Genomic DNA, 11,645 nt, shown 5'->3' on the forward strand with positions numbered 1-11,645 from the left:
TGATTCTTATAGTTAGGATATGAGCATCTCCTGAGTTGGAGTCTGCATGTACGGGACCCAACTGTCCAGGTTATGCTCTTTGCTCTTATAGTTATGGGTAGTCTAGCCATCCATTACTTATGTAGCAATGGGGATGTTACCTGATGCACTGAGAAGTACCTCACTCTGTTTCTCTAATATATTAATGTATAAATATATGCCAGTATTGCCGTCTCTAACTTATTTCTCCTTTTTTCCGCAGGTCTTCCTGAATAAGTGCAGTTGTACATGTTGTTCTGTCTTTCCTGTCGCCTCCACCCCAACCAGTCGAGGCAGATGGCTGCTCTCCCTGAGCCGGGTTCTGCCGGAGGTTTTCTTCCTGTTAAAGGGGAGTTTTTTCCTTCCCACTGTCGCCTCGTGCAGCTCAGGATGGAGGATTGGATCCAAGTCATGACTCGATGCAATCAGTTGGTTTCTATTAGGGCTGTGACGATATGCTTTTGTCCTGATTCAATTCGATTCCGATTTTTTGGGTGCCAATTCGATTTAAATTGCCATTCTCAAAATTCTTCAATATTGATGATTTTTGTAGATTAAAAACAATTTTTTTTTTTTTAAATAAAACTTCTTTTTGCGCGTCCTTTTTCTTGATTTCAATTAGGAAAAAACACAGTAGCCGGACCATCATTCTGCTGCTATAACGCCCCAGGAGACAAGTAAAAAGTAAAATAAAAACAATCAAGACGACAAAATGACAACATTTATAAGGGATTAGATTTTTTTTTTTTTTTTTTTTTTTTAATATAAATTGATTTTTTAACAAAAAAAAAAAAAAAATCGATTTTAAAATTGTGAAGAAAAAAATCCTGATTTCCCATTTTTTGATTTGATTGAGTTTCTATTATAGGATATGTATGAAATGGCCTGAAATGATGTGTATGTAAAGTGTCCTGTGACAACATTGTTGTGAAGTGGCGCTATACAAATAAAGCTGAATTGAATTGAATCAACAGTATAATTATATTTTATTTTACTTGGAAAAAAATATGTTTCAAAGAGCTCATACAGCACTGTGTTCATGTTCACACAGTTCTGAGGACTTTATGTCGGAAACACGCAGAACTTTCCCGCACCGCTACAACAATGTGCTTTAACTAAACTGCTAAACAGAAAATCTGGCAATTTATGTGAAATTAGGCTCAAACTCCTTCAAGAATTCTGCAAATATGTGGGGACCAGACTAATCCTGGGTCTCCGAGCATCTCTACTTAAAAAAAAAAAAAAAAAAAAAAGATGAAGCATGAAATGATGGACATCGCAGGTGGTGTGTTGGCGTTTTCCTGACGTCTCGGAGCTGCACACAGCAACCGAATCATGGCTGTCCTTGCAGCTCGTCCTCTTTGTCCTCCTGTTGGCTATTACTGTCTCTGCTGCAGGAGCAGGAGGTGAGGAGATGGAGGAGGGGTCTTGCTAAGAGAACAGGCTGCCAGATTTCTCAGCAGTTTGAAGCCGCTGCTGCAGGCGGCTGGCACGCAGAGCTGAAATTATTCCTAAATTCCTTTTGACGTGTTGTGCCTGAACGTCTGATGGCGATGGAGAAGGCGGACGGTGTGAAAACATGCTGATAATGAAACTACTAGAACAGATATTATAAACTTCGTTAGTAGGGGTGGGAAAATCAAATCGAAAAATCGAAAATCAGGATTTTTTTTTTGCTCCACAATTTTAAACCTGATTTTTTTTTTTTTTTTAACAAAATTGATTTTCTTTTCAAATAAATAAAAATAATCCATGACAAAATTTGTCATTTTTATTATTTTTATTGATCTTTTTAATGTCTTCTTGGGCGTTATAGCAGCAGAATGATGGTTTAGCTACTGTGTTGTTTTTCCCTCATTGAAATCAAGAAAAATGACGAGCAAAAATAAAAGTTTTATACATTTTTTCATTTTTAATCTACAAAAAATAGTAATATGAAAGAATTGTGAAAATCGCAATTTAAATCAAATCGGCACCCAAAAAAAATCGTAATTGAATTGGGACAAAAGCATATAGTCACAGCCCTATTCGTTAGCATGCGGTACTGCTTGTCAGAAGTTTACCTGTCCTCCACTAATGAAGTGTGATTAGGCCCCGCCCCTTTCCTGGTTGCGCCACCCGGCGTGCTGCGTTCACGTGCACGTCAGAGTATCCCACTGCAGCTGCGCTTCGGGAGGCGACAACACAACAATGTTGTGTTGGCCTACGCCTACGTCGCCTACGGCTACATTGTTAGCTGTTAGCTGAGTCAACATACGGCAGAGTGTCCAGCTCCACAATCCTGCTGGTTTTCCCTGTATCCCCGCTCCAACTAATCGCTCATTGTGCAGAGCTTTATTGACTATTGGAGCCAGATAAATGTGTTGGAGCAGGGATACATGGAAAACTTGCAGAACAGTGGCCCACGAGGACCCCTGATGTAGGGGAAACCCTGTATCTGCTAGCATATGATGCTGCAAATCGTCATATTTATTGGCGTCAGGACAACGATTTCTTTAGAAAAGCGCGTAATAAATCTCACGATCCTACCAGGCGTGAGGAGCAATGACCTCCGATCAATATCATGATTTAATAAGCACGTCACCTAGATTACAATTAAAAAGCTTTTTCTTTTTTTTTTTTTTTTTGCATCGCTTTGTTTTTGGCCATCATAGCGAGCTGAAAGTTTATTGTTTTCATGATAGAAAAGCAGATATTGATTCTAAAATAAGTGAAAGGACGCACACACAGTTTAACGATAAAAAGCTCATTTGATATCTATTTATACATTTATTCAGGATAAACTATTTAAATTATTGATATTACAACCCTAATCAAAGGAGTCCATGATGCAAAATGCACATTTTTAAGGTCAGTAAATATTATTTCAAAACATTTTTAAATTAGAAAATTATGAAAAAAGATTTTTTTTTTTACTAAATTACAAAACATTTTACGACATAATGAATTCCATTTTTAGTCTATATCTAACTCAAATATCGAATGTTTTAAACAATACAGCTAAAAGAAATTTGAAAAAAAAAATTCATGTTTTATTTCCATTATTGATTAAAATCATAAAAATAGATATCTCACATTTAATTTAAAGAAATTTAAGGATGATGTATTAACATAATGTTTTTAAAAAATAAAATATAGATTAAAATATTGAATATTGTAATAGAATTAAATTTCAAGAACTTTTTAAAGTAATGTTAAACAGAGAAATTAAAAATATTTTTAAAAAATGCAAACATTTACTTATATGTTTTTATTTTTGTTATTAATTGATTCTTTCTTTTCGTTACCACTTTGGTATTCATTATAATAATACATATTATTACTGACAATAACAAAATCCTCCATTTATTCTTTTCTATGACACCACATGCCGCAGAAAAGTATTCAGCATAATTTAACAAACACTAATTATTCTATAAAAAGGATGTTTTGTCCTTTTTTTCCCCACAAATTACTTTTATTTATTTTATTACAGGAACCGGATGACGATTTTGTAGCACGACGGATCGGGTGTGAAAATGTTAAGAGGACCTTCTGAAGTGCTAAAAAATACAAAATATAAATGTGCAATTTGATGATGACACAAAAAAAAGTACAAAATTGTAAATTTACAAAAGAAAAAAAAGTTCAAATGTAGAATAAAATCAGTAAATTTCAGACAGAAATCAGTTTAAAATCTTATTTCCCTTCAAGTTAACCTTTAAACGTTTAACCAGGACATTTGTACCGATGTCGGAGTGAGAGGAAGAGCTAAGCATGCAGCTAAACGACGCTTCCTGCTCTTATTGATCAGAGATCTACAACTATCACGACACTGACAGCAGGAAGCCACAGTCAGGCTTAACTTGCCTCGATGGAAACTTTTAAGCAGACACCACCAAGCGTCTGGATGTGGTCAACTGGGAGGATCAAACCCAATAAGCTACAGCCTACGCATGGAATTAGGCTAATCGGCAGCAAACACCAGCGAGGGGGGGGGGGGGGGGGGGGGGGGGGGGCTTGCTGGTAGCAGCGTCTCAGCTTTCATCATCTCTGCATTTTCCCACCAAACTGCAGCACAAAGACCCACGCGGACTGAAATGCTCATTACAGGAATCAATACTGTTTGGATCAATGAAAAAGTGGGAAGCAAGGCTCCCAGTCAAGCTCAGGTCTGCACAGCAACTTCTGACTTTAACCTTTGTTGTTTCAACTCTGTCAGCCTGATCTGTACACACACACACACGCACGCACGCACGCACACACACACACTCTTTAACGTTGGATTTCAACACTCATTTTCCAATAAAACATTTAATAAAGCTGTGGAGTCAGACGGAGGCAGAGGAACGATTCTTCTAGGAAGACCAGTTTGCAAACAGTCAAATAACATGTAAATAGCCAAACAGCAGCCATGATAAGAACTTAATGCTTCCCTAGAATTACACTGGGACTCAACAAGGCCCGCCAACACCAAGCATCCCATTTTCTAAACAGCATCAAGTCACAACAGAAGAGTCTTCTAATGTTATTTATCTGGTTTCCATGACGATACGTCCACAGAAAACACAAAAACACCTCAACAAACTGAAAACCGCATAAAACTTTGGCTGTTTAGGAGCAGCCAGAGTTTCTCTCCTGCCCTGGTGCTATATGGAGAACATCATGTTGCAGCCGAACAAGCTCAATCTATCATCATCCGACTGACTTGCAGGATTCATTAACGTCAACGCGTAATCGCAGATCTGATCTCAGGTCTAAACATAGACCTGAGATCCACTAAACAGATTCGTCTGATATGACTTGGAGTTATCCTCCGACGTTATGGTCTGTGATGAGAAGAAACGTTACTAGACGTCAGATGTGCGCCGTGGTTGGGTTATGGGCAGATAAATGGGGCAAATAAAGCTAATATGGAAGGTACGTCGACGATTGGTGCCTCCAAAAACCATCAAAACAACAAATACTTTTAATGAATATTAAAAGAAAACAACAAAAGACATTTCACGCAAAGAATATGCAAGCACAGCCTGCGAGTTCAGCCCAAAGTAGACATAGCAGTTTAGCTAGCACCAACGTCGCTAATAGCAGTTTAGCTGCTACTAGCATCTTAGTCGCTACAAGCATCTTTGTCGCTACTAGCAGTTTAGCTACAACAAGCAGGTTAGTCGCTAATAGCAGTATAGTTGTTACTAGCACCTTATTTGCTAATAGCATTATAGTTGTTACTAGCATCTTGGTTGCTACTAGCAGTTTAGTCACTATTAGCATCTTATTTGCTAATAGCATTATAGTTGTTACTAGCATCTAAGTTGCTACTAGCAGTTTAGTCACTATTAGCATCTAAGTTGCTACTAGCAGTTTAGTTGCTACAAACATCTTAGTCGCTACTAACAATTTAGCGCTACAAGCATCTTAGTCACCACTAGCAGTTTAGTCGCTAATAGCAGTGTAGTTGCTACTAGCACCTTAGTTGCTTACCACAGTTTACCTACTACAAGCATGTTAGTCGCTAATAGCAGTATAGTTGTTAATAGCATCTTATTTGCTAATAGCAGTATAGTTGCTACGAGCATCTTAGTTGCTACTAGCAGTTTAGTCACTATTAGCATCTAAGTTGCTACTAGTAGTTTAGCTACTAAAAGCATCTTAGTTGCTAATAGCAGTATAGTTGCAGCTAGAAGGTGACTTGTAGTTAGCAGTTTACTAGCTACAAGCATCTTAGACACAACAAGCATCAAAGTTAATACTAGTAGTTTAGTTTTTACTAGTATCCTAGTCGCTACAAGAAGTTTAGTCGCTAATAAGTTTAGTCGCTCCAAGCATCTATGTTGCTACTAACAGTTTAGCTACTAAAAGCATCTTAGTCGCTACTAGCAGTTTCGTTGCTACTAGCATCTTAGTTGCTAATAGTTTGATAGCGGTGCAGCCACACAACCAAAACTCCAGTGAACTGTGTCGTCTTTTGCTACCGCTGTACTGTACAAGCGGCATTTAAACAGGAGCAAGTTTATCTCTGGTTTGAGCTACATAGAGACTTTCAGAAAAGCCGTTTATCAGGTGTGACCGCTCACAACTCACATGCATGCACACACACACATTTATTCATCAATGTTGCTTGGTTGAATTATGTTTATTGCCAAAAACATTTTGATCATTAAGTCTTTTACTTTCAGTACAGAAGCTTTAAAACTAGCAGTATTAAAAAACTGTGATCAGACTAAATGAAAATAAAATGTTCATTTCTCACCGAGCCCTGAATCAACATGTCTGCATGTTTGGATAACATGATATTCTGACTTCTAGGCAACGTTTTACTGGAGCAACATGTCAAATGGTTGATCAATAAACAACAAACCAAAAGAAATTAGCATCCAACTCCCACATGAAAACTTCACTGCAGAGCCACACCATGAGGCAGCAAAGCAGACTGAAGACGAAACCAGTGAAGCATTAAACGTCCTTATCTCGCCGCTGCCACTTCAGGGACAACCAGCTGGCCAACCAAGGTCAACCATCCCGACCAGTCTGGAGCAGTCGCCAACAGTGACGCAGCAGACCCGCTGATGGCATGGGAGAGAAATGTGCCTCAGCTTCAGCATCAGACACGTTCCTTCCGTCTATAAACACACATCTTTATGTCTGGGTGCTGCTGCAGGGTGTGACGCAGCAAAGTGATCCTTTAACCTCTAAAAAAAACCACTCCTGTTCTGGGCTGAGTCATCACCATGAGAGGCCGGCTCCGAATGGAAACGACAAGCCGACAGTCTGAAGGTTCAAGCTTTCATTTGCTTGTGAGGATTAAAAACTTTGAATTGCAAAATAAATGAAGAGTGAGAAACTATCGTAGATGTCCTCCAGGACTGACATGCCAGTATGGGAGCAGATTAATGCGCGTCAGTTTAACAGATAAGTGTCATCAGTAACGATACCACTGAGGTTACACTGTTCTATATGTCCCTGAGACACACTGGTGTGTAAACACCAACGCTAACTTTCTTTAGGACTTTACGTCGTAGGATATCGTTAAAAAACAGGTCAGTTTCAGGGCTTAAACTTAGATAATTCCAACCTGATATGAACATTGTACAGTCATTATTTATGGAGCAGAAACTGAGCTAAAGAGTGACGGATACGTGTATTCGTAGCTTTAGAAGCAACATCTGACAGGAATCCTTCCTGTATGGAGCTAAAGGGAAACCATGTAACTTATCGCCACTAGGGGCGCTAAGCCTCTGGCTTTTCACAGGTCACATGACGCTGTTGCAAAATTACGAGTAAATAAACAAACAAACAAATAATCCACCCCTGTTTTTCACAAACTGTTTAGGAAGTCGGTTAGCTTTGGTTTCTGGCCGATTAGCTTCAACTCGCCACGTTGAGCTGCGACTAAACAGCCAAATAAAGACGCAGACGTTTCCTGCAACGTTCTGCTGCTCATCCGAGGTGGACTGGTGTCTTTCCTCCGGAGCAAACCCTTTCCTGCTTCCTCTGTCTGGCCTCCTCAGACACCGTTTTCACCATCTTACTTCCACAACATTTGGCCTGAAGGAGGAGGACAAGTAGCAGAAAGCAGAGCCCTCTGTGCTTTAGACGGGGGCCATAAAGCAAAGCGCTCCAGGTCACATGATCCCATGAGAGGCGGATCCGCTCCTGTGATGTCAGCATGTCTGATTTCTGAAGACGTTAGCCTCCTCAGAGCGCTGACACGCGCCAGGCGCTGCAAAATGAAGAAAATCCTCCATTATTCCTAACATTAGGCTCATGTTCGGCTCAGAAGTTACAGAGTTTCACTGTAATTTTTCCTCATTATCTGTGGTCCAGTCTTCTTTAATCCAGCGTTGCTTCAGTCCGTTGAGGTTTGCAGCTTTTGTTTCTGCCGTCAGGTTGACGTTTGGAGTCATTAAAAAAGAAAGATAATCAAGGTGTTTCAGTCATTCTGCTGCAGACGTGTTGGGATTATTGTCCCGTTTCATGGTCCGGTAGAAGCACCTGTAACGTAGAACTTCCCTTTCACTGCAGTTTGGTGACGATGCACAAGCTGCTTAACGGGACGCAAGTCAGCATTTTTTGACAAACAAGGACGCCTGTTGTTCCAGTAAGCTAACTGGCTAGTTGGTAGGGGCGGGAAAATCCCATCGAAAAATCGAAAATTGGGATTTTTTTGCTTCACAGTTTTAAAAGAGATTTTTTTGTTTTAAAAAAAATTGATTTTTTTTTTCAATCAAATAAAAATAATCCATTAAAAAATTTCAGTCATTTTTATTGTTTTTATTGATCTTTTAACTTGTCTTCTTGGGTATTATAGCAGCAGAATGATGGTCTGGATACTGGCTTGATTTTTCCTCAGTTAAATCAAGGAAAATGACGAGCAAAAAAAAAAAGGTTTTATACATATTTTTTGTTTTTAATCCACAAAATCAGCAACATCGAAGAATTGTGGGAATCGGCACCCAAAAAAATCGTAATCGAATCGGGACAAAAGCGTATCGTCACAGCCCTGCTAGTTAGCTGCTAACGTTAACATCCACAGTGAGCTAAAAGGTATTTATTTGTAATTTCAGGTGACGACTTCACTAGATTTTGTTGTTGTGTTTGATGCAACAGACAAAAGAAATGAAGAAAAACCTAAACAAGTATTTATGACTGTTTTTTTTATTTTACTACAAGCTGCAAAGTTCAACAGTTGTTGAGTAAAAACCCGACCAGCGTCTGAGACACTGATTTTACCTGCTGTTTCTTGTAGATGTCCGTTAACAACAAAACCCAAAAGGAGAATAAAAACGTTGCTGTCTTCACTTCAACTTGGTTATTGGATGGAATAATCTCTAAAGGTTATTTTAGGAAAAGCTTTTCCAGGTGAGTAGTTTGTCAGTCGGTCCAAAATCCAAAGATATGCAGTTTACTATCATATCTGAACCAGATAGTGCTCCAATAATAAACTAACAAAGGCAAATATCTGATGTCATCTTTATAAATACCTTGAAATACTGACAAATCAATAATAAATGCAGTTTAAAGTAGTTTTCATAATGTAGAAAACACTTTTCAGATGATATTTAGTTGTTTTTCTTAAACTGAAAGAAAAAAAGTCATGTAATCTTCTAGTGAAGTTGCTGATTTTTAGCCTACATTTTAATGGTTTAAATTAAATCTTTCTTATTTTTTCTTCTGCCTGAAACCACAAGATGCCCACGGCAGTGCTGCGATTATTGTTTTGGTTATAAAACCAACAAACTTTTAATTATAAAAAGGTCTTCAACATGTGGTCACAATGAGACAAAAGGCTTCTACCAATTCTTCACTCCGAAAATCAGAAATTCTCAGCAAAACAAGGCCAGAATGGAAATACGGCTTCACATCTGCAGCTCCATAAGGAAATGAGTGTTTTTCTGCACCCCAAGTTTTAGTTTTAGAAGATGGCACACTGCACAAATGAAAAATGTTTCAGGCTTGCCTGTAAAAAAACAAAAACAAAACAATTTTCAGGCGTTTGGAAAGATGCAGCTGTATAAACCTCTAATCACGGTACAATATCTGAGCATTATCTCTGCAAAGGTCGACTCTGACAACGAGAAGCAGGATGAAATGTAAAACGATGTTTCTGACAACAAGACGACCAAAATGTCCAGAAACACAGAAATACGGTAATTCTCGAGGAACAAAAATGAAAAGGAGTGGAAGGAAGACCAAAATAAAAGTTATTTTTCATTATGCTGGTTCAGTGTTTCTTCGTTCTTATAATGTTTAACTTTGACAATCCATATTTATGTCATTTACAGTATTTTGCAGTATAATGAATGAAAGAATGCTTTTATTTCAGTTTAGAAACCAAAATCAAACCAAAAAGAAAATCATAGTTTCACTATCAGTCAGCAACATAAAAAGGAATATGCTGAAGCGCCAAGGCTTCACAATAAAACATCAGTTCTGATACATCAAATGATGGCTTTAACAAAAGGGGGAAAAAAATCAATCAAATTTCATAGTTACCTATATAATTTTAGATATTAAAGTCTTGAAGTTTTAAGCTCATGTGTTGTAAGAAAACCTAAACCCTTAATTTGACTAGACTGAGAGCTAAAATTACTTCTCTGTAATCAGAAGTCATTCAGTTATGTGAATAAGAACAATTATGGAAATTAAAAGAATAAATTGCATTTAATAGAACTGAAATAAAGAGAAAAATGTGTTTGTTTTTAAACCAGTTTCAACCTTTGGTTCTGCTAAACATTTATAAATAACCTTCCAGCCCCTTGAAATAAACTGGTTGTAATATAACCATCCAGATCCTTTTTCCAGGTGTATCTTTACCTGTTACGTCTAGAACGGAGGTGAAAGCACTTGAAGACAATCAGGTGAAGCTCAGATCAAACACACGTCCTCGGGTCTCATCTCAGACCGGTTTCTGTGAGCGCGTTGAGGCGACACTCATTTCAGAGTCTTTGGAAAAATATTCTTAAATGTATTTCTGACTATTTTTTATTTATGTAAAAAAGCCTAAATCTATTAATAACTACAATATGACTTGTTGTAGTGTCACTAAACTCACAGGGTAAATAAAGCATCTCATCTAGATTATACTACAACTCTTACTTTGCCCCAAAAAAATACATTTATGCATATTTTTCCAAAGTAAGAGTTGTAGTATGATCCAAATGAGATGTTTTATTTGTATTGTGAGTTTGGTGACACAACAAGTCATATTGTGGTTATTGAATTTTTTTATTTTTTTTTTCATATCTTTTGCAAACGGTCCCTAAGCAGCAGCAGGTTCTGCATTGAGTCCCATTTAAGTCTGGTAGGTCGGAGGACGGATCTTTTTAAAGAAAATTTGATTATAGCTCGCAGTCTACCTTGCTCTGATTACGGTGTTGTCAGTTTTGTAGAAGTAATGTTACGTTGATGAGTTATTAATTCGGAAAAGCTGAATCTGTGAATATTTTTCTATCTTTACTGGACTTCATCTCAGACCTGTTTCTGTGAGCAGACTGTATCATCTCAGACCTGTTTCTGTGAGCAGACTGTATCATCTCAGACCTGTTTCTGTGAGCAGACTGTATCATCTCAGACCTGTTTCTGTGAGCAGACTGTATCATCTCAGACCTGTTTCTGTGACTTTACTGAGGCTGCAGCAGGATGTTTATCATCTCTGACCGGTTTCTGTGCGCGTGCTGAGGCTGCAGCAGGATTATTCGGACCTGCGGCTAGCTGACTAGCTCATGTAGCTCCGCCAGCTAACCCGACACCAACCTGAATGACTCGTTTTCTGGCCGATGACTCAGGATAAAACCGGTGTCCTTTTTGTTCTGTGAGGTGTTATTTACCTTGTCGCTGATGTTATCGGTGCTGTCAGGGTCTCCTCCGCCCCCGCCTCGCTTCCTCAGCTCCGTCATGTTGCTCGTTTCTCCGCCGGGACGTGAAAGTCACATAAATCGACTCAGAAAGAGGGTAAAAATCCTTCAGTTTCCCCTTAAAGCTCCTGGATATTTAAAAAAAAAAAACAAGTTATATCAGACGTAATCCATGAGAAGATTAGCTGTCCTGGAGGTGGACCGTAGCTGTGAGCGTCCCAACAAGGAGCCGCAGGAACCACCAGACTCGCTGCGTGTTTGTTTATCACCGCAGTCTTCTTCTTCTACGCTCCA

The 11,645-nt window shown here is 38.5% G+C and overlaps 1 protein-coding gene across 1 annotated transcript in view; it reads right to left on the reverse strand.

The window, feature by feature from the left end:
- The window catches only part of cds1 (CDP-diacylglycerol synthase (phosphatidate cytidylyltransferase) 1), a gene marked incomplete at both ends in the record, with an annotated part of 32,552 nt that extends 21,159 nt beyond the window's left edge, over positions 1-11,393 (reverse strand). The window contains one exon of the mRNA XM_079251196.1: positions 11,325-11,393. Coding sequence (XP_079107322.1) covers positions 11,325-11,393 — 69 coding nt within the window. The remainder of the gene's footprint in view (positions 1-11,324) is intronic.
- Between the last annotated feature and the right edge of the window lie 252 nt (positions 11,394-11,645).

Source organism: Telmatherina bonti, assembly GCF_933228915.1.
Source record: "Telmatherina bonti genome assembly, chromosome: 13".
NCBI lineage: Eukaryota > Metazoa > Chordata > Actinopteri > Atheriniformes > Telmatherinidae > Telmatherina > Telmatherina bonti.